This window comes from Oncorhynchus keta, unplaced genomic scaffold (assembly GCF_023373465.1).
Source record: "Oncorhynchus keta strain PuntledgeMale-10-30-2019 unplaced genomic scaffold, Oket_V2 Un_scaffold_3992_pilon_pilon, whole genome shotgun sequence".
In the NCBI taxonomy this organism is placed as follows: domain Eukaryota; kingdom Metazoa; phylum Chordata; class Actinopteri; order Salmoniformes; family Salmonidae; genus Oncorhynchus; species Oncorhynchus keta.
This window is the reverse complement of record NW_026290930.1, coordinates 95,500-120,000: the sequence shown is the minus strand read 5'-3', so window position 1 is coordinate 120,000 and position 24,501 is coordinate 95,500. Positions and strand designations below refer to the sequence as shown.

Sequence of the window (24,501 nt, the reverse complement as noted above, 5' to 3'; positions counted from 1 at the left end):
TGTTGATAATGTCTGATCCTGACCGTAACCAGTCTGTTGATAATGTCTGACCCTGATCGTGACCCCAGTCTGTTGATAATATCTGACCCTGACACCAGTCTGTTGATAATGTCTGACCCTGACCCCAGTCTGTTGATAATGTCTGACCCTGACCCCAGTCTGTTGATAATGTCTGACCCTGATCGTGACCCCAGTCTGTTGATAATGTCTGACCCTGACCCCAGTCTGTTGATAATGTCTGACCCTGACCCCAGTCTGTTGATAATGTCTGACCCTGACCCCAGTCTGTTGATAATGTCTGACCCTGACCCCAGTCTGTTGATAATGTCTGACCCTGATCGTGACCCCAGTCTGTTGATAATGTCTGACCCTGATCGTGACCCCAGTCTGTTGATAATGTCTGACCCTGACACCAGTCTGTTGATAATATCTGACCCTGATCCTGACCCCAGTCTGTTGATAATATCTGACCCTGACACCAGTCTGTTGATAATGTCTGACCCTGATCGTGACCCCAGTCTGTTGATAATGTCTGACCCTGACACCAGTCTGTTGATAATGTCTGACCTGATCGTGACCCCAGTCTGTTGATAATGTCTGACCCTGACACCAGTCTGTTGATAATGTCTGACCCTGACCCCAGTCTGTTGATAATGTCTGACCCTGACACCAGTCTGTTGATAATGTCTGACCCTGACCCCAGTCTGTTGATAATGTCTGACCCTGATCGTGACCCCAGTCTGTTGATAATGTCTGACCGTGACCCCAGTCTGTTGATAATGTCTGACCCTGATCTGTTGATAATATCTGACCCTGACCCCAGTCTGTTGATAATGTCTGACCCTGATCACCAGTCTGTTGATAATGTCTGACCCTGATCGTGACCCCAGTCTGTTGATAATGTCTGACCCTGACCCCAGTCTGTTGATAATGTCTGACCCTGATCCTGACCCCAGTCTGTTGATAATGTCTGACCCTGATCACCCCAGTCTGTTGATAATGTCTGACCCTGATCGACCCTGACCCCAGTCTGTTGATAATGTCTGACCCTGACCCCAGTCTGTTGATAATGTCTGACCCTGATCGTGACCCCAGTCTGTTGATAATGTCTGACCCCAGTCTGTTGATAATGTCTGACCCTGAAAATATCTGACCCCAGTCTGTTGATAATGTCTGACCCTGATCGTGACCCCAGTCTGTTGATAATGTCTGACCCTGACCCCAGTCTGTTGATAATGTCTGACCCTGATCGTGACCCCAGTCTGTTGATAATATCTGATCGTGACCCCAGTCTGTTGATAATGTCTGACCCTGATCGTGACCCCAGTCTGTTGATAATGTCTGACCCTGACCCCAGTCTGTTGATAATGTCTGACCCTGATCGTGACCCCAGTCTGTTGATAATGTCTGACCCTGACCCCAGTCTGTTGATAATGTCTGACCCTGATCGTGACCCCAGTCTGTTGATAATATCTGACCCTGATCGTGACCCCAGTCTGTTGATAATGTCTGACCCTGACCCCAGTCTGTTGATAATGTCTGACCCTGATCGTGACCCCAGTCTGTTGATAATATCTGATCCCTGACCCCAGTCTGTTGATAATGTCTGACCCTGATCGTGACCCCAGTCTGTTGATAATGTCTGACCCTGACCCCAGTCTGTTGATAATGTCTGACCCTGATCGTGACCCCAGTCTGTTGATAATGTCTGACCCTGACCCCAGTCTGTTGATAATGTCTGACCCTGATCGTGACCCCAGTCTGTTGATAATGTCTGATCGTGACCCCAGTCTGTTGATAATGTCTGACCCTGACACCAGTCTGTTGATAATGTCTGACCCTGACCCCAGTCTGTTGATAATGTCTGACCCTGACACCAGTCTGTTGATAATGTCTGACCCTGACCCCAGTCTGTTGATAATGTCTGACCCTGACCCCAGTCTGTTGATAATGTCTGACCCTGATCGTGACCCCAGTCTGTTGATAATGTCTGACCCTGATCGTGACCCCAGTCTGTTGATAATGTCTGACCCTGACCCCAGTCTGTTGATAATGTCTGACCCTGATCGTAACCAGTCTGTTGATAATGTCTGACCCTGATCGTGACCCCAGTCTGTTGATAATGTCTGACCCTGACACCAGTCTGTTGATAATATCTGACCCTGATCCTGACCCCAGTCTGTTGATAATATCTGACCCTGACACCAGTCTGTTGATAATGTCTGACCCTGATCGTGACCCCAGTCTGTTGATAATGTCTGACCCTGACACCAGTCTGTTGATAATGTCTGACCCTGATCGTGACCCCAGTCTGTTGATAATGTCTGACCCTGACACCAGTCTGTTGATAATGTCTGACCCCAGTCTGTTGATAATGTCTGACCCTGACCCCAGTCTGTTGATAATGTCTGACCCTGACCCCAGTCTGTTGGTAATGTCTGACCCTGATCGTGACCCCAGTCTGTTGATAATGTCTGACCCTGATCGTGACCCCAGTCTGTTGATAATGTCTGATCCTGACCCCAGTCTGTTGATAATATCTGACCCTGACCCCAGTCTGTTGATAATGTCTGACCCTGATCGTAACCAGTCTGTTGATAATGTCTGACCCTGATCGTGACCCCAGTCTGTTGATAATGTCTGACCCTGACACCAGTCTGTTGATAATGTCTGACCCTGATCCTGACCCCAGTCTGTTGATAATATCTGACCCTGACACCAGTCTGTTGATAATGTCTGACCCTGATCGTGACCCCAGTCTGTTGATAATGTCTGACCCTGACCCCAGTCTGTTGATAATGTCTGACCCTGATCGTGACCCCAGTCTGTTGATAATGTCTGACCCCAGTCTGTTGATAATGTCTGACCCTGATCGTGACCCCAGTCTGTTGATAATGTCTGACCCTGATCGTGACCCCAGTCTGTTGATAATGTCTGACCCTGACCCCAGTCTGTTGATAATGTCTGACCCTGATCGTGACCCCAGTCTGTTGATAATGTCTGACCCTGACCCCAGTCTGTTGATAATGTCTGACCCTGATCGTGACCCCAGTCTGTTGATAATGTCTGACCCTGACCCCAGTCTGTTGATAATGTCTGACCCTGATCGTGACCCCAGTCTGTTGATAATGTCTGACCCTGACCCCAGTCTGTTGATAATGTCTGACCCTGATCGTGACCCCAGTCTGTTGATAATATCTGATCGTGACCCCAGTCTGTTGATAATGTCTGACCCTGACCCCAGTCTGTTGATAATGTCTGACCCTGATCGTGACCCCAGTCTGTTGATAATGTCTGACCCTGACCCCTGTTGATAATGTCTGTTGTCTGTTGATAATGTCTGACCCTGATCGTGACCCCAGTCTGTTGATAATGTCTGACCCTGACCCCAGTCTGTTGATAATGTCTGACCCTGATCGTGACCCCAGTCTGTTGATAATGTCTGACCCTGACCCCAGTCTGTTGATAATGTCTGACCCTGATCGTGACCCCAGTCTGTTGATAATATCTGACCCTGACCCCAGTCTGTTGATAATGTCTGACCCTGACCCCAGTCTGTTGATAATGTCTGACCCTGATCGTGACCCCAGTCTGTTGATAATGTCTGACCCTGACGTGACCCCAGTCTGTTGATAATGTCTGACCCTGACCCCAGTCTGTTGATAATGTCTGACCCTGACCCCAGTCTGTTGATAATGTCTGACCCTGATCGTGACCCCAGTCTGTTGATAATGTCTGACCCTGACCCCAGTCTGTTGATAATGTCTGACCCTGATCGTGACCCCAGTCTGTTGATAATGTCTGACCCTGATCGTGACCAGTCTGTTGATAATGTCTGACCCTGACCCCAGTCTGTTGATAATGTCTGACCCTGATCGTGACCCCAGTCTGTTGATAATGTCTGACCCTGACCCCAGTCTGTTGATAATGTCTGACCCTGACCCAGTCTGTTGATAATGTCTGACCCTGACCCCAGTCTGTTGATAATGTCTGACCCTGACCCCAGTCTGTTGATAATGTCTGACCCTGACACCAGTCTGTTGATAATGTCTGACCCTGACACCTGACTGTTGATAATGGCTGACCCTGACACCAGTCTGTTGATAATGTCTGACCCTGACACCAGTCTGTTGATAATGTCTACCCGTGACCCCAGTCTGTTTATAATGTCTGACCCTGATCGTGACCCCAGTCTGTTGGTAATGTCTTACCGTGACCCCAGTCTGTTGATAATGTCTGACCGTGACCCCAGTCTGTTGATAATGTCTGACCCTAATCATGACCCCAGTCTGTTGATAATGTCTGAAAGTGAACCCAGTCTGTTGATAATGTCTGACCCTGACCCCAGTCTGTTGATAATGTCTGACCCTCTGTTGATAATGTCTGACCCCAGTCTGTTGATAATGTCTGACCCTGACCCCAGTCTGTTGATAATGTCTGACCCTGATTGTGACCCCAGTCTGTTGATAATGTCTGACCATGACCCCAGTCTGTTGATAATGTCTGACCCTAATCGTGACCCCAGTCTGTTGATAATGTCTGAAAGTGAACCCAGTCTGTTGATAATGTCTGACCATGACCCCAGTCTGTTGATAATGTCTGACCGTGACACCAGTCTGTTGATAATGTCTGACCGTGACCCCAGTCTGTTGATAATGTCTGACCCTGATCGTGACCCCAGTCTGTTGATAATGTCTGACCCTGATCGTGACCCCAGTCTGTTGATAATGTCTGACCGTGACCCCAGTCTGTTGATAATGTCTGACCCTGACCCCAGTCTGTTGATAATGTCTGACCCTGATCGTGACCCCAGTCTGTTGATAATGTCTGACCCTGACCCCAGTCTGTTGATAATGTCTGACCCTGATCGTGACCCCAGTCTGTTGATAATGTCTGACCATGACCCCAGTCTGTTGATAATGTCTGACCCTGATCGTGACCCCAGTCTGTTGATAATGTCTGACCCTGATCGTGACCCCAGTCTGTTGATAATGTCTGACCCTGACCCCAGTCTGTTGATAATGTCTGACCCTGATCGTGACCCCAGTCTGTTGATAATGTCTGACCCTGATCGTGACCCCAGTCTGTTGATAATGTCTGACCCTGATCGTGACCCCAGTCTGTTGATAATGTCTGACCCTGACCCCAGTCTGTTGATAATGTCTGACCCTGATCGTGACCCCAGTCTGTTGATAATGTCTGACCCTGATCGTGACCCCAGTCTGTTGATAATGTCTGACCCTGATCGTGACCCCAGTCTGTTGATAATGTCTGACCCTGACCCCAGTCTGTTGATAATGTCTGACCCTGATCGTGACCCCAGTCTGTTGATAATGTCTGACCCTGATCGTGACCCCAGTCTGTTGATAATGTCTGACCCTGACACCAGTCTGTTGATAATGTCTGACCCTGATCGTGACCCCAGTCTGTTGATAATGTCTGACCCTGACCCCAGTCTGTTGATAATGTCTGACCCTGACCCCAGTCTGTTGATAATGTCTGACCCTGACCCCAGTCTGTTGATAATGTCTGACCCTGATCGTGACCCCAGTCTGTTGATAATGTCTGACCCTGATCGTGACCCCAGTCTGTTGATAATGTCTGACCCTGACCCCAGTCTGTTGATAATGTCTGACCCTGACCCCAGTCTGTTGATAATGTCTGACCCTGATCGTGACCCCAGTCTGTTGATAATGTCTGACCCTGATCGTGACCCCAGTCTGTTGATAATGTCTGACCCTGACCCCAGTCTGTTGATAATGTCTGACCCTGATCGTGACCCCAGTCTGTTGATAATGTCTGACCGTGACCCCAGTCTGTTGATAATGTCTGACCCTGACCCCAGTCTGTTGATAATGTCTGACCCTGATCGTGACCCCAGTCTGTTGATAATGTCTGACCATGACCCCAGTCTGTTGATAATGTCTGACCCTGATCGTGACCCCAGTCTGTTGATAATGTCTGACCCTGATCGTGACCCCAGTCTGTTGATAATGTCTGACCCTGATCGTGACCCCAGTCTGTTGATAATGTCTGACCATGACCCCAGTCTGTTGATAATGTCTGACCCTGATCGTGACCCCAGTCTGTTGATAATGTCTGACCCTGATCGTGACCCCAGTCTGTTGATAATGTCTGACCCTGATCGTGACCCCAGTCTGTTGATAATGTCTGACCCTGATTGTGACCCCAGTCTGTTGATAATGTCTGACCCTGATCGTGACCCCAGTCTGTTGATAATGTCTGACCCTGATCGTGACCCCAGTCTGTTGATAATGTCTGACCCTGATCGTGACCCCAGTCTGTTGATAATGTCTGACCCTGATCGTGACCCCAGTCTGTTGATAATGTCTGACCCTGATCGTGACCCCAGTCTGTTGATAATGTCTGACCCTGATCGTGACCCCAGTCTGTTGATAATGTCTGACCCTGACCCTGACCCCAGTCTGTTGATAATGTCTGACCCTGATCGTGACCCCAGTCTGTTGATAATGTCTGACCCTGACCCCAGTCTGTTGATAATGTCTGACCCTGATCGTGACCCCAGTCTGTTGATAATGTCTGACCCTGACCCCAGTCTGTTGATAATGTCTGACCCTGATCGTGACCCCAGTCTGTTGATAATGTCTGACCCTGATCGTGACCCCAGTCTGTTGATAATGTCTGACCCTGATCGTGACCCCAGTCTGTTGATAATGTCTGACCCTGATCGTGACCCCAGTCTGTTGATAATGTCTGACCCTGATCGTGACCCCAGTCTGTTGATAATGTCTGACCGTGACCCCAGTCTGTTGATAATGTCTGACCCTGATCGTGACCCCAGTCTGTTGATAATGTCTGACCGTGACCCCAGTCTGTTGATAATGTCTGACCCTGATCGTGACCCCAGTCTGTTGATAATGTCTGACCCTGATCGTGACCCCAGTCTGTTGATAATGTCTGACCCTGATCGTGACCCCAGTCTGTTGATAATGTCTGACCCTGATCGTGACCCCAGTCTGTTGATAATGTCTGACCCTGACGTGACCCCAGTCTGTTGATAATGTCTGACCCTAGTCGTGACCCCAGTCTGTTGATAATGTCTGACCCTAGTCGTGACCCCAGTCTGTTGATAATGTCTGACCCTGACCCCAGTCTGTTGATAATGTCTGACCCTAGTCGTGACCCCAGTCTGTTGATAATGTCTGACCCTGACCCCAGTCTGTTGATAATGTCTGACCCTGAGTCGTGACCCCAGTCTGTTGATAATGTCTGACCCTAGTCGTGACCCCAGTCTGTTGATAATGTCTGACCCTGATCGTGACCCCAGTCTGTTGATAATGTCTGACCCTAGTCGTGACCCCAGTCTGTTGATAATGTCTGACCCTGATCGTGACCCCAGTCTGTTGATAATGTCTGACCCTGATCGTGACCCCAGTCTGTTGATAATGTCTGACCCTGATCGTGACCCCAGTCTGTTGATAATGTCTGACCCTGATCGTGACCCCAGTCTGTTGATAATGTCTGACCCTAGTCGTGACCCCAGTCTGTTGATAATGTCTGACCCTGACCCCAGTCTGTTGATAATGTCTGACCCTGACCCCAGTCTGTTGATAATGTCTGACCCTGACCCCAGTCTGTTGATAATGTCTGACCCTAGTCGTGACCCCAGTCTGTTGATAATGTCTGACCCTGACCCCAGTCTGTTGATAATGTCTGACCCTAGTCGTGACCCCAGTCTGTTGATAATGTCTGACCCTAGTCGTGACCCCAGTCTGTTGATAATGTCTGACCCTAGTCGTGACCCCAGTCTGTTGATAATGTCTGACCCTAGTCGTGACCCCAGTCTGTTGATAATGTCTGACCCTAGTCGTGACCCCAGTCTGTTGATAATGTCTGACCCTAGTCGTGACCCCAGTCTGTTGATAATGTCTGACCCTAGTCGTGACCCCAGTCTGTTGATAATGTCTGACCCTGATCGTGACCCCAGTCTGTTGATAATGTCTGACCCTAGTCGTGACCCCAGTCTGTTGATAATGTCTGACCCTAGTCGTGACCCCAGTCTGTTGATAATGTCTGACCCTAGTCGTGACCCCAGTCTGTTGATAATGTCTGACCCTCTGTTGAGTCGTGACCCCAGTCTGTTGATAATGTCTGACCCTAGTCGTGACCCCAGTCTGTTGATAATGTCTGACCCTAGTCGTGACCCCAGTCTGTTGATAATGTCTGACCCTAGTCGTGACCCCAGTCTGTTGATAATGTCTGACCTGACCCCCAGTCTGTGACCCCAGTCTGTTGATAATGTCTGACCCTAGTCGTGACCCCAGTCTGTTGATAATGTCTGACCCTGTCGTGACCCCAGTCTGTTGATAATGTCTGACCCTAGTCGTGACCCCAGTCTGTTGATAATGTCTGACCCTGATCGTGACCCCAGTCTGTTGATAATGTCTGACCCTGATGACCCCAGTCTGTTGATAATGTCTGACCCTAGTCGTGACCCCAGTCTGTTGATAATGTCTGACCCTGTCGTGACCCCAGTCTGTTGATAATGTCTGACCCTGTCGTGACCCCAGTCTGTTGATAATGTCTGACCCTGACCCCAGTCTGTTGATAATGTCTGACCCTGACCCCAGTCTGTTGATAATGTCTGACCCTAGTCGTGACCCCAGTCTGTTGATAATGTCTGACCCTGACCCCAGTCTGTTGATAATGTCTGACCCTGACCCCAGTCTGTTGATAATGTCTGACCCTAGTCGTGACCCCAGTCTGTTGATAATGTCTGACCCTGACCCCAGTCTGTTGATAATGTCTGACCCTAGTCGTGACCCCAGTCTGTTGATAATGTCTGACCCTGACCCCAGTCTGTTGATAATGTCTGACCCTGTCGTGACCCCAGTCTGTTGATAATGTCTGACCCTAGTCGTGACCCCAGTCTGTTGATAATGTCTGACCCTAGTCGTGACCCCAGTCTGTTGATAATGTCTGACCCTAGTCGTGACCCCAGTCTGTTGATAATGTCTGACCCTGATCGTGACCCCAGTCTGTTGATAATGTCTGACCCTAGTCGTGACCCCAGTCTGTTGATAATGTCTGACCCTGATCGTGACCCCAGTCTGTTGATAATGTCTGACCCTGATCGTGACCCCAGTCTGTTGATAATGTCTGACCCTGAGTCGTGACCCCAGTCTGTTGATAATGTCTGACCCTGACCCCAGTCTGTTGATAATGTCTGACCCTGACCCCAGTCTGTTGATAATGTCCCAGTCTGTTGATAATGTCTGACCCTGACCCCAGTCTGTTGATAATGTCTGACCCTAGTCGTGACCCCAGTCTGTTGATAATGTCTGACCCTAGTCGTGACCCCAGTCTGTTGATAATGTCTGACCCTAGTCGTGACCCCAGTCTGTTGATAATGTCTGACCCTAGTCGTGACCCCAGTCTGTTGATAATGTCTGACCCTAGTCGTGACCCCAGTCTGTTGATAATGTCTGACCCTAGTCGTGACCCCAGTCTGTTGATAATGTCTGACCCTAGTCGTGACCCCAGTCTGTTGATAATGTCTGACCCTGACCCCAGTCTGTTGATAATGTCTGACCCTGACCCCAGTCTGTTGATAATGTCTGACCCTGTCGTGACCCCAGTCTGTTGATAATGTCTGACCCTGACCCCAGTCTGTTGATAATGTCTGACCCTGACCCCAGTCTGTTGATAATGTCTGACCCTGACCCCAGTCTGTTGATAATGTCTGACCCTGACCCCAGTCTGTTGATAATGTCTGACCCTAGTCGTGACCCCAGTCTGTTGATAATGTCTGACCCTGTCGTGACCCCAGTCTGTTGATAATGTCTGACCCTAGTCGTGACCCCAGTCTGTTGATAATGTCTGACCCTAGTCGTGACCCCAGTCTGTTGATAATGTCTGACCCTAGTCGTGACCCCAGTCTGTTGATAATGTCTGACCCTAGTCGTGACCCCAGTCTGTTGATAATGTCTGACCCTAGTCGTGACCCCAGTCTGTTGATAATGTCTGACCCTGACCCCAGTCTGTTGATAATGTCTGACCCTAGTCGTGACCCCAGTCTGTTGATAATGTCTGACCCTAGTCGACCCCAGTCTGTTGATAATGTCTGACCCTAGTCGTGACCCCAGTCTGTTGATAATGTCTGACCCTGTCGTGACCCCAGTCTGTTGATAATGTCTGACCCTAGTCGTGACCCCAGTCTGTTGATAATGTCTGACCCTAGTCGTGACCCCAGTCTGTTGATAATGTCTGACCCTGACTGACCCCAGTCTGTTGATAATGTCTGACCCTAGTCGTGACCCCAGTCTGTTGATAATGTCTGACCCTAGTCGTGACCCCAGTCTGTTGATAATGTCTGACCCTAGTCTGTGACCCTGAGGGTGTCTGTTGATCTGTTGATAATGTTCCCTTTCCCCAGTCTGTTGATAATGTCTGACCCTGACCCCAGTCTGTTGATAATGTCTGCCCTATCAGATTGTCTGTTGAGTCATATTTTAATCCTCCCCCAGTCTGTTGATAATGTCTGACCCTGGACCCCAGTCTGTTGATAATGTTGACCCTGAGACTGACCCCAGTCTGTTGATAATGTCTGACCCTCATGTCTTCAGTCTGTTGATAATGTCTGACCAGTCTTCACCAGTCTATGAAGGGAATCTGACCCCTGTTGATAATGTCTGACCCTAAACCCCAGTCTGTTGATAATGTCTGACCCTTAAATCAAAGTCTGTTGATAAGTCTGATGTCGCCGAGTACCCTGGACCCCAGTCTGTTGATAATGTCTGACCCTACGTGAGCCCAGTCTGTTGAAATAAGAATAAGAATTAAAAGAAACCCAGTAATTAAAGACCCCAGTCTGTTGATAATGTGGGGCTGACCCTGTCTGTTGAGAGTCCCAGTCTGTTGATAATGTCTGACCCAGAGTCACCCCAGTCTGTTGATAATGCTATGTCTGTACTGACCCCAGTCTGTTGATAATGTCTGAATCTATATCCAGTCTGTTGATACCTGACCCTACCAGTCTGTTGATAATGTCTACCCTATCGTGACCCCAGTCTGTTGATACCCTACCCTGAGAGTCAATGTGACCCCACCCCAGTCTGTTGATAATGTCTGACCCTGAGTCTGTTGAAATGTGGAGTCTGTTGATAATGTCTGATACCCCATCTGGACCCCCATGTCTACAGAGTCAGTCTGTTGAGACTCGATGACCCCAGTCTGTTGATAATGTCTGACCCTAGTCAATGTGAGGTCTGTTGATAATGTCTGACCCTAGTCGTGACCCCAGTCTGTTGATAATGTCTGAGAGTCTGGACCCCAGTCTGTTGATAATGGGGGTCTGACCCTAGTCAATGTGACCCCAGTCTGTTGATAATGTCTGACCCTAGGGGACCCCAGTCTGTTGATAAGTCAATGTCTGGAGGTCTGACCCCAGTCTGTTGATAATGTCTGACCCTACCCCAGTCTGTTGAGAGTCAATGTGGAGGTCTGTTGATAATGTCTGACCCTAGTCAATGTGACCCCAGTCTGTTGATAATGTCTGACCCTAGTCGTGACCCCAGTCATATTGATCAATGTCTGACCCTATATACAGGGGTGACCCCAGAAAATATGTCTGAGGCTATATACCCAGGGGTTGATAAAACAAGTCAATGTCTGCTGACAATCAGTCTGTTGTAATGTTGAGTCATATTTGGAGGCTATATGACCCCAGTCTGGGTCTCTGTCTGAGAGTCAATGTGGAGTCTGTATAATGTCTGACCGGTACAGAGTCATCATGTGGAGGCTATATACAGGGTTGATAATGTCCGGTGACAGAGTCATATGTTACCCAGGGGATAATACCGTCGTGACAGAGTCAATGTGGAGGCTATATAATGTCAGGGGGTGACCCCAGTCTGTTGATAGAGTCAATGTGGAGGCTATATACAGGGGGTACCCCAGTCTGTTGACAGAGTCAATGTCTGGAGAATGAGACCCCAGTCTGTTGATACTGACCCTAGTACGTGTCTATAACAGGGTCTGTTGATAATGTCCGGTACAGAGTCTGTGGAGGCATATGTCTGACATGTCTACCTCCTCTGAGTCCTGGAGGCTATCCCATAAGTCTCATCATGTCTTCCTGGCAGTCTCAGCTTCACCAGCCTATGAAGGGAATCTGTCCTCCGATTCAACCCTGACTAAACCCCATCACCCCTCCCCTTTAAATCAAATTATATTAGTCACATGCGCCGAATACAACAGGACCTTACAGTGAAATGCTTACTTACAAGCCCATAGTTTAAAAAATAAAAATAAGAATAAGAATTAAAAGAAACAAGTAATTAAAGAGCAGCAGTAAAATAACAATAGCGAGACTATATACAGGGGGGTACTGGTTAGTCGAGGTAATTGAGGTAGTATGTACATGTAGGTAGAATTATTAAAGTGACTATGCATAGATGATAACAGAGAGTAGCAGTGTTGTAAAAGATGGGGGGGGGGGTGCAATGCAAGTAGTCTGGGTAGCCTTTTGATTAGATGTTCAGGAGTCTTATGGCTTGGGGGTAGAAGCTTTGGAATCTGTTTAGAAGCCTCTTGGACCTAGGCTTGGCGCTCCGGTACCTCTTGCCGTGCGGTAGCAGAGAGAACAGTCTATGACTAGCGTGGCTGGAGTCTTTGACAATTTTTAGGGCCTTCCTCTGACACCGCCTGGTGTAAAGGTCCTGGATGGCAGCAAGCTTGGCCCCAGTGATGTACTGGGCCGTACGCGCGACCCTCTGTAGCGCCTTACAGTCGGAGGCCGGGCAGTTGCCATACCAGGCAGTGATGCAACCGGTCAGGATGCTCTCGATGGTGCAGCTGTAGAACATTTTGAGGATCTCAGGACCCATGCCAAATCTTTTCAGTCTCCTGAGGGGGAATAGGTTTTGTCGTGCCCTCTTCACGACTGTCTTGGTGTGTTTGGAACATGATAGTCTCAACCTGCTCCCCTACAGCCCCGTTGATGAGAATGGAGACGTGCTCGGTCCTCCTTTTCCTGTTGTCCACAATCATCTCCTTCGTCTTGATCACGTTGAGGGAGAGGTTGTTGTCCTGGCACCACACGGCCACTGTCTCGTTGTTGTCTTTGATCAGGCCTACCACTGTTGTGTCATCTGCAAATTTAATGATGATGTAGGAGTCGTGCCTGGCCTTGCACTCATGAGTGAACAGGGAGTGCAGGAGGGGACTGAGCATGCACCCCTAAGGGGCTCCTGTGTTGAGGATCAGCATGGTGTTGTTATGTACCCTTACCACATGGGAGGAAGTCCAGGATGCAATCCAGACTAGGGTTTTTGGGATAATGGTGTTGATGTGAGCCATGACCACCCTTTCAAATCACTTCATGGCGACAGACTTGAGTGCAACGAGTCTAAGTTACCTTCGTGTTCTTGGGCACAGAGACTATGGTGGCTTGCTTAAAACATGTTGGTATTACAGTCGGACAAGGAGAGGTTGAAAATGTCAGTGAATACACTTGCAGATGGTCAGTGCATGCTCGCAGTACACTTCCTGGTAATCCATCTGGCCCTGAGACCTTGTGACCTCTTACTCACTTGAGAGAAATATGTACAGTATCCACATTTTCTTAACTTTTTCCATATTTAAGTAAGTATTCAATTATTTAATTATTCAAGTATTCAATTTTATTTAAAAAAAACACAGAAATATCTTATTTACATAAGTATTTGGTGGCTCTGGCTCGAAATTGAGCTCAGGTGCATCCTTGTCTGAAGAGGAGGAGGAAAACCCTTACAGAACCACCCACCACAACAGGACCAAGCAGCGTGGTAACGGGCAGCAGCAACAGCAACAGCGGCCGAAGACACAAGACTCTTGGAAGTGGGAGGAAATCCTCGACAGGAGAGGACCCTGGGCAAAGCCAGGGGAGTGTCGCCGCCCCAAAAAGCACCAGCAAAAGCAGCAGCAGGAGAAGCAACAGCAGCAGCAGAAATGTCAGGATTCCTGGACATGGGAAGATGTGTTGGATGGCAAGGGTTGCTACACATGGGAGGAGATCCAGGCTGGTGGGGATCGCCTACCATGGGAACAGGTGGAGGCACTGAGGTGAGCAGAGGCAGCCGGAGAGAGGAGCCATCGATACGAGGGAACGCGACTGGCAAGGAAGCCCGAGAGCAGCCCCAAAAATGTATTGGGGGGACTTGGAGCTGTCGGCGAAGCTGAGGGCTGAGTCTGAGAGGGTCGAGGAGTTATTGGACAGATTGGAGGAGAGTGAACGAATGGGAGATGAGGAGACACTCGAGTAGTTGTTAACAGAATTGGAGGAGAGTGAAGAGAGAGAGCGGTTGGCGTAGTATGCAAAGCATTTGCCCGGAGGAGCGTACCACCAGTGCCGGCACCCCGCACCAGGCTGTCTCTCTGTCCCATCAATGCAGGTGCTCCCGCCTGTCCGAAGCTACCAGAGTTTCAGCCCCTCAGTCCAGAGGCGCCAGAGCTCCTCTGTCCAGCACGGCCAGAACCTTTCTCCTCTCCAGCACTGCCGGAGTCTCCCGCCTGTCCGGCGCTGCCAGAGCTTCCGCCCCTCAGTCCAGAGGCGCCAGAGCCCCTCAGTCTAGAGGTGCCAGAGCTTCTCTGTCCAGCGCTGCCAGAGCCTTCCCCCTCTCAAGCGCTGCCGGAGTCTCCAGTCTGCCCAGCACCGCCTGAGCTATCCGTCTGCCAAGCGCCGCCTGAGCTGTCCGTCTGCCCAGTGCCGCCTGAGCTGTCCGTCTGTCCAGAGCTGCTAGAGTCTCCCGTCTGTCCAGAGCTGCTAGAGTCTCCCGTCTGTCCAGAGCTGCTAGAGTCTCGCCTGTCATGTGCCGCCAGAGCCGCCAGTCTGTCATAAGCCGCCAGAGCTGCCAGTCTTTCACAAGCCGCCAGAGCCGCCAGTCAGCATGGAGCCGCCAGAGCCGCCAGTCAGCCAGGATCTGCCAGAGCCGCCATTCAGCCAGGAGCCGCCAGAGCCGCCAGTCAGCCAGGATCTGCCAGAGCCGCCAGTCAGCCAGGATCCGGCAGAGCCGCCATTCAGCCAGGATTTTTAAAATTTAATTTCACCTTTATTAGGCAAGTCAGTTAAGAACATATTCTTATTTTCAATGACGGCCTGGGAACAGTGGGTTAACGGCCTGTTCGGGGCAGAACGACAGATTTGTACCTTGTCAGCTCGGGGGTTTGAACTCGCAACCTTCCGGTTACTAGTCCAACGCTCTAACCACTAGGCTACGCTGCCGCCCCGATATGCCAGAGCCGTCAGTCAGCCAGGATCTGCCAGAGCCGTCAGTCAGCCAGGATCTGCCAGAGCCGTCAGTCAGCCAGGATCTGCCAGAGCCGTCAACCAGCCTGAGCTAACCCTCAGTCCTGAGCTACCCCTCAGGCCTGAGCTACCCCTCAGTCCTGAGCTAACCCTCAGTCCTGAGCTACCCCTCAGTCCTGAGCTACCTCTCAGTCCTGAGCTACCTCTCAGTCCTGAGCTACCTCTCAGTCCTGAGCTACCTCTCAGTCCTGAGCTAACCCTCAGTCCTGAGCTACCCCTCAGGCCTGAGCTACCCCTCAGTCCTGAGCTACCCCTCGGTCATGAGCTACCCTTCAGTCCTGAGCTATTCCTCACCACTCAAAGGACGCTAAGGAGGTGGACAAAGACAATGATGGAGTGAGGTCCATGTCCAGAGCCAGAGCCGCCACCACGGACAGATGCCCACCCAGACCCTCCCCTATAGGTTTAGGTTGTGCATTCAGAGTCCGCACCTTGGGGGGGGTCACGTTCTGACCATAGTTCTTGTATGTTTTCCTTGTTTTAGTGTTGGTCAGGACGTAAGCTGGGTGGGCATTTTATGTCGTGTGTCTAGTTTGTATATTTCTTGTTTGGTCTGATATGGTTCTCAATCAGAGGCAGGTGTTAGTCATCGTCTCTGATTGGGAACCATATTTAGGTAGCCTGTTTTGTGTTGGGTTTTGTGGGTGGTTGTTTCCTGTCTTTGTGTTCTCTGCACCAGATAGGACTGTGTTGGGGTTTGTGGGTGGTTGTTTCCTGTCTTTATGTTCTCTGCACCAGATAGGACTGTGTTGGTTTGTGGGTGGTTGTTTCCTGTCTTTGTATGTTCTCTGCACCAGATAGGACTGTGTTGGGATTGTGGGTGGTTGTTTCCTGTCTTTGTGTTCTCTGCACCAGATAGGACTGTTTCCTGTCTCTGGTTCTCTGCACCAGATGGACTGTTTCCTGTCTTTGTGTTCTCTGCACCAGATAGGACTGTGTTGGGGTTTGTGGGTGGTTGTTTCCTGTCTTTGTGTTCTCTGCACCAGATAGGACTGTGTTGGGGTTTGTGTGGTTGTTTCCTGTCTTTGTGTTCTCTGCACCAGATAGGACTGTGTTGAAGGTTTTTCCTGTCTTTGTGTTCTCTGCACCAGAATAGTGGTTGTTTCCTGTCTTTGTGTTCTCTGCACCAGATAGGACTGTGTTGGGGTTTGTGGGTGGTTGTTTCCTGTCTTTGTGTTCTCTGCACCAGATAGGACTGTGTTGGGGTTTGTGGGTGGTTGTTTCCTGTCTTTGTGTTCTCTGCACCAGATAGGACTGTGTTGGGGTTTGTGGGTGGTTGTTTCCTGTCTTTGTGTTCTCTGCACCAGATAGGACTGTGTTGGGGTTTGTGGGTGGTTGTTTCCTGTCTTTGTGTTCTCTGCACCAGATAGGACTGTGTTGGGGTTTGTGGGTGGTTGTTTCCTGTCTTTGTGTTCTCTGCACCAGATAGGACTGTGTTGGGGTTTGTGGGTGGTTGTTTCCTGTCTTTGTGTTCTCTGCACCAGATAGGACTGTGTTGGGGTTTGTGGGTGGTTGTTTCCTGTCTTTGTGTTCTCTGCACCAGATAGGACTGTGTTGGGGTTTGTGGGTGGTTGTTTCCTGTCTTTGTGTTCTCTGCACCAGATAGGACTGAGTTGGAGGTTTGTGGGTGGTTGTTTCCTGTCTTTGTGTTCTCTGCACCAGATAGGACAGATGACAGAGGAGAGTGGAGTGGTTGTTTCCTGTCTTTGTGTTCTCTGCACCAGATAGGACTGTGTTGGGGTTTGTGGGTGGTTGTTTCAAGTCTCTGCACCAGATAGGACTGTGTTGGGGTTTGTGGGTGGTTGTTTCAAAACACCAGATAGGACTGTGTTGAGTGGGTGGTTGTTTCCTGTCTCTGAGTTCTCTGCACCAGATAGGACTGTGTTGGGGTTTGTGGGTGGTTGTTTCCTGTCTCTGTGTTCTCTGCACCAGATAGGACTGTGTTGGGGAAAGAGGGTGGTTGTTTCCTGTCTCTGTGTTCTCTGCACCAGATAGGACTGTGTTGGGGTTTGTGGGTGATTGTTTCCTGTCTCTGTGTTCTCTGCACCAGATAGGACTGTGTTGGGGTTTGTGGGTGGTTGTTTCCTGTCTGTGTTCTCTCCACCAGATAGGACTGTGTTGGGGTTTGTGGGTGGTTGTTTCCTGTCTCTGTGTTCTCTGCACCAGATAGGACTGTTTCCTGTCTTTGTGTTCTCTGCACCAGATAGGACTGTGTTGGGGTTTGTGGGTGGTTGTTTCCTGTCTCTGCACCAGATAGGACTGTGTTGGGGTTTGTGGGTGGTTGTTTCCTGTCTCTGCACCAGATAGGACTGTGTTGGGGTTTGTGGGTGGTTGTTTCCTGTCTCTGCACCAGATAGGACTGTGTTGGGGTTTGTGGGTGGTTGTTTCCTGTCTCTGCACCAGATAGGACTGTGTTGGGGTTTGTGGGTGGTTGTTTCCTGTCTCTGTGTTCTCTGCACAGATAGGACTGTGTTGGGGTTTGTGGGTGGTTGTTTCCTGTCTCTGTGTTCTCTGCACCAGATAGGACTGTGTTGGGGTTTGTGGGTGGTTGTTTCCTGTCTCTGTGTTCTCTGACCAGATAGGACTGTGTTGGGGTTTGTGGGTGGTTGTTTCCTGTCTCTGTGTTCTCTGCACCAGATAGGACTGTGTTGGGGTTTGGGTGGGGTTGTTTCCTGTCTTTGTGTTCTCTGCACCAGATAGGACTGTGTTGGGGTTTGTGGGTGGTTGTTTCCTGTCTCTGTGTTCTCTGCACCAGATAGGACTGTGTTGGGGTTTGGGTGGGGTTGTTTCCTGTCTTTGTGTTCTCTGCACCAGATAGGACTGTGTTGGGGTTTGTGGGTGGTTGTTTCCTGTCTCTGTGTTCTCTGCACCAGATAGGACTGTGTTGGGGTTTGTGGGTGGTTGTGTCTTTGTGTCTCTGTCTTTGTGTTCTCTGCACAGAGTTCTCTGCCACAGTGGATTGTTTTGGTCAGAGAGAGATGTTTGAGAGAGAGAGAGAGAGAGAGAGACCAGAGAGAGAGAGACAGAGAGAGAGATTGAGAGAGAGAGAGAGAGAGAGAGAGAGAGAGAGAGAGAGAGAGAGAGAGAGAGAGAGAGAGAGAGAGAGAGAGAGAGAGAGAGAGAGAGAGAGAGAGAGAGAACTACACCCCTCCTCCATCATGCTCACCGACTGGTCTGAACGGAAGGTTTTCATGAATGTGGTGTGAAAAGGGAACCGATGGGTAATCATTGTTGCAGAGCGAGAGCAGGTTCACTGACGTGTAACCCAGGGCTTCCCTCAGCAGCAACCCAGCCCTTAATCAGCTGTGGTGGATTAACACAGACACACACACACACACCACAATGTCCTGACAAGACACCACAATGTCCTGACAAGACACCACAATGTCCTGACAAGACACCACAATGTCCTGACAAGACACCAGAATGTACTGACAAGACAACAGAATGTCCTGACAAGACACCTCAATGTCCTGACAAGACAAGACACCTCAATGTCCTGACAAGACAAGACACCTCAATGTCCTGACAAGACGGCGCATGTTTTTCCAAAGCAAATCAAAAGTAAAGAAATTTAAAAGAGAACTAAACAGAAACAGCACCGTGAGCCAATGACCTCATTGGTCCAGCACCGTGAGCCAATGACCTCATTGGTCCAGCACCGTGAGCCAATGACCTCATTGGTTAATGAAGGAGACCATTGTTCTCAGGCAGCATCGGGCCTACAGGGGTCCTGTATAAAGCTGGTGAACAATATCATCACGTTTAGCCACTTAAATCAAATCAAATCAAATCAAATGTTATTTGTCACATACACATGGTTAGCAGATGTTAATGCGAGTGTAGCGAAATGCTTGTGCTTCTAGTTCCGACAATGCAGTAATAACCAACAAGTAATCTAACTAACAATTCCAAAACTACTGTCTTATACACAGTGTAAGGGGATAAAGAATATGTACATAAAGATATATGAATGAGTGATGGTACAGAGCAGCATAGGCAAGATGTCCTTGATGATCTTTATGGCCTTCCTGTGACATCGGGTGGTGTAGGTGTCCTGGAGGGCAGGTAGTTTGCCCCCGGTGATGCGTTGTGCAGACCTCACTACCCTCTAACCGTAATATAATATCCTCAAATAGCACGTACTCTTCCACTGAAATAGACCAATGAGGAAAGCACATCTAAGTAAACCTACTTATTAACAGACTGTCATCAACTGACAGTTTTAAAGCAAATGATGAAAAAGTACCCGGCACTGTGAGGAAAAACAAATTACCTTGTTTTGGTTTAGTGAAGAAGAACCATTTAACCAAGCTGATGGCTCTTAATTAATGTCTCTCTCAGAAAACTGCTTGTTAATATCAGATTCCCTTGGAGTGGAAGAACCATTTAGCTGAGAAAGCGCCCCTTTGTCATTTCCTTCCCACCTCTAGTCGTCTACAGCTGCTGATCTGGAGTTACAGAGCACATAAGAAAGACACATGGGGGCTTTAGGAAAATACTATATTTGTTCTGGTTAACTGGTATCTGTCTATGTTAATGGTGCCAGATGTAAGAGAGTTTTAATTAGCAGGACTGGGGATTCCTACAGCACCAGACTCATCACCCCATACGTTCACCTTGGGCTCAGGGATCTGTGTGTGTGTGTGTGTGTGTGTGTGTGTGTGTGTGTGTGTGTGTGTGTGTGTGTGTGTGTGTGTGTGTGTGTGTGTGTGTGTGTGTGTGTGTGTGTGTGTGTGTGTGTGTGTGTGTGTGTGTGTGTGTGTGTGTGTGCTGTCAGCACAGTGGAATTGTATACATGGTCATATGGACAAGATCTCTGAAGATATTTTCATATCGGCAAAATACATTTGAAATCTATATTTGCTGTTACCTAGTGGATTAGCTACAGGCATAGGATCATCATTTGAACTATATTGTAATCGCAAAAAAATAATGCAGTAGCAGGATTTGAAAGTTTAGTCCATAATGTTGCTTGGTCGGTGGTTAGGCTATTAGCTGGACAAAAGTAGGCTACATGAAAAGTGCAATATTAAACCGTGTGTTATTTGGGGTTTTCAGAGAATTGATGTACATCACAAATCTCATCTGCGTTTCCTGCGTTGCTGGAAAATTCTCAGCAACAAAAGATTGATCAAAGTATGATCCTACATCTGTACTGTAGTTAAATTCACTTTAAGAAATGTATGGTGTCCGTATTTAGGAAAAGACACCATGTTACGGTTTTCTCCTGGTGAAAGAAGAAGTGTGGGTTATTCATAAACATCTTTAATGAAATATGAAAATACAAACAATATACAAAAACAAGAAACGTGAAAAACCAAAACAGCCCTATCTGGTGCAACAAACACAGAGACAGGGAACAATCACCCACGAAATACTCAAAGAATATGGCTGCCTATATATGGTTCCCAGTCAGAGACAACGATAAACACCTGCCTCTGATTGAGAACCACTCTAGGCAACCATAAACTTACCTAGACTACTCTACTAAACATGACCCCATTAATCTACAAAACCCCTAGACAATGTCACACCCTGGCCTGACCAATATAATAAAGAAAACACAAAATACTAAGACCAGGGCGTGACACACCAACTCCTAGTGACTCTGACACAGCTCCCATGGACGTTTGCTTCCTAATATGGACACTGTGTACGTCAGTCCAGCGTGGAACAGCTCGGCTTTGACCACTTTAAACTAATTCCTTCTATAATATATAATAATATATGCCATTTAGCAGACGCTTTTATCCAAAGCGACTTACAGTCATGTGTGCATACATTCTACGTATGGGTGGTCCCGGGAATCGAACCCACTACCCTGGCGTTACAAGCGCCATGCTCTACCAACTGTGCTACAGAAGGACCTTCTTCTTACACTTTGTTGACTTTCTCTCTCCTCCCACGTTTTAGGAGCGACTGGGTGACGTCATACAAGGTCCTTGTGAGCAACGACAGTCACACCTGGGTCACTCTGAAGAATGGATCACAAGACCTGGTGAGTAGCTGGCTGAGATCATGATCAATAGATATGATTGGGGTGGAGATCAATAGATATGATTGGGGTGGAGATCAATAGATATGATTGGGGTGGAGATCAATAGATATGATTGGGGAGGAGATCAATAATAGATATGATATGATTGGGGGAGGAGATCAATAGATATGATTGGGGAGGAGATCAATAGATATGATTGGGGTGGTGATCAATAGATATGATTGGGGTGCAGATCAATAGATATGATTGGGGTGGAGATCAAAGGAATGATTGGGATGGAGATCAATAGATATGATTGGGGTGGAGATCAATAGATATGATTGGGGTGGAGATCAATAGATATGATTGGGATGGAGATCAATAGATATGATTGGGGTGGAGATCAATAGATCTGATTGGGATGAAGATCAATAGATATGATTTGGGTGGAGATCAATGAGGCACAGTTGTTCACACTTTGTCAGAACATTCTGGAAGAGTTTGTTTCTTGGATCATATTGATCAGATTCCAATGTCATTAGCGTCATCTAAGTAAGAATTACCATGGTCCATAGATGTACTGTATTACCATGGTCCATAGATGTACTGTATTACCATGGTCCATAGATGTACTGTATTACCATGGTCCATAGATGTACTGTATTACCATGGTCCATAGATGTACTGTATTACCATGGTCCATAGATGTACTGTATTACCATGGTCCATATATGTACTGTATTACCATTACCATGGTCCATAGATGTACTGTTACCATGGTCCACTGTATTACCATGGTCCATAGATGTACTGTATTACCATGGTCCATAGATGTACTGTATTACCATGGTCCATAGATGTACTGTATTACCATGGTCCATAGATGTACTGTATTACCATGGTCCATAGATGTACTGTATTACCATGGTCCATAGATGTACTGTATTACCATGGTCCATAGATGTACTGTATTACCATGGTCCATAGATGTACTGTATTACCATGGTCCATAGATGTACTGTATTACCATGGTCCATAGATGTACTGTATTACCATGGTCCATAGATGTACTGTATTACCATGGTCTGTATAGATGTCCATAGATGTGTATTACCATGGTCCATAGATGTACTGTATTACCATGGTCCATAGATGTACTGTATTACCATGGTCCATAGATGTACTGTATTACCATGGTCCATAGATGTACTGTATTACCATGGTCCATAGATGTACTGTATTACCATGGTCCATAGATGTACTGTATTACCATGGTCCATAGATGTACTGTATTACCATGGTCCATAGATGTACTGTATTACCATGGTCCATAGATGTACTGTATTACCATGTTCCATAGATGTACTGTATTAACATGGTCCATAGATGTACTGTATTACCATGTTCCATAGATGTACATAGATGTACTGTATTACCATGGTCCATAGATGTACTGTATTACCATGGTCCATAGATGTACTGTATTACCATGTTCCATAGATGTACTGTATTACCATGGTCCATAGATGGTACTGTATTACCATGGTCCATAGATGTATTACCATGGTCCATAGATGTACTATATTACCATGGTCCATATATGTACTATATTACCATGGTCTATAGATGTACTGTATTACCATGGTCTATAGATGTACTGTATTACCATGGTCTATAGATGTACTGTATTACCATGGTCCATAGATGTATTACCATGGTCCATAGATGTACTGTATTACCATGGTCCATAGATGTACTGTATTACCATGGTCCATAGATGTACTGTATTACCATGGTCCATAGATGTACTGTACTGTATTACCATGGTCCATAGATGTACTGTATTACCATGGTCCATAGATGTACTGTATTACCATGGTCCATAGATGTACTGTATTACCATGGTCCATAGATGTACTGTATTACCATGGTCCATAGATGTACTGTATTACCATGGTCCATAGATGTACTGTATTACCATGGTCCATAGATGTACTGTATTACCATGGTCCATAGATGTACTGTATTACCATGGTCCATAGATGTACTGTATTACCATGGTCCATAGATGTATGTATGTATTACCATGGTCCATAGATGTACTGTATTACCATGGTCCATAGATGTACTGTATTACCATGGTCCATAGATGTACTGTATTTACCATGGTCCATAGATGTACTGTATTACCATGGTCCATAGATGTATAGATGTACTGTATTACCATGGTCCATAGATGTACTGTATTACCATGGTCCATAGATGTACTGTATTACCATGGTCCATAGATGTACTGTATTACCATGGTCCATAGATGTACTGTATTACCATGGTCCATAGATGTACTGTATTACCATGGTCCATAGATGTACTGTCCATTACCATGGTCCATAGATGTACTGTATTACCATGGTCCATAGATGTATTACCATGGTCCATGTATTACCATGGTCCATAGATGTACTGTATTACCATGGTCCATAGATGTACTGTATTACCATGGTCCATAGATGTACTGTATTACCATGGTCCATAGATGTACTGTATTACCATGGTCCATAGATGTACTGTATTACCATGGTCCATAGATGTACTGTATTACCATGGTCCATAGATGTACTGTATTACCATGGTCCATAGATGTACTGTATTACCATGGTCCATAGATGTACTGTATTACCATGGTCCATAGATGTACTGTATTACCATGGTCCATAGATGTACTGTATTACCATGGTCCATAGATGTACTGTATTACCATGGTCCATAGATGTACTGTATTACCATGGTCCATAGATGTACTGTATTACCATGGTCCATAGATGTACTGTATTACCATGGTCCATAGATGTACTGTATTACCATGGTCCATAGATGGTACTGTATTACCATGGTCCATAGATGTACTGTATTACCATGGTCCATAGATGTACTGTATTACCATGGTCCATAGATGTATTACCATGGTCCATAGATGTACTGTATTACCATGGTCCATAGATGTACTATATTACCATGGTCTATAGATGTACTGTATTACCATGGTCTATAGATGTACTGTATTACCATGGTCTATAGATGTACTGTATTACCATGGTCCATAGATGTATTACCATGGTCCATAGATGTACTGTATTAACATGGTCCATAGATGTACTGTATTAACATGGTCCATAGATGTACTGTATTACCA

At 47.4% G+C, this 24,501-nt stretch overlaps 1 protein-coding gene across 1 annotated transcript in view; it reads left to right on the top strand.

Annotated features, from left to right (window-relative positions):
- Positions 1-24,501, top strand: part of LOC127928793 (inactive carboxypeptidase-like protein X2) — a 165,307-nt gene that overhangs the window by 83,606 nt on the left and 57,200 nt on the right. Inside the window, exon 5 of the mRNA XM_052516145.1 lies at positions 21,245-21,329. Coding sequence (XP_052372105.1) covers positions 21,245-21,329 — 85 coding nt within the window. The remainder of the gene's footprint in view (positions 1-21,244; positions 21,330-24,501) is intronic.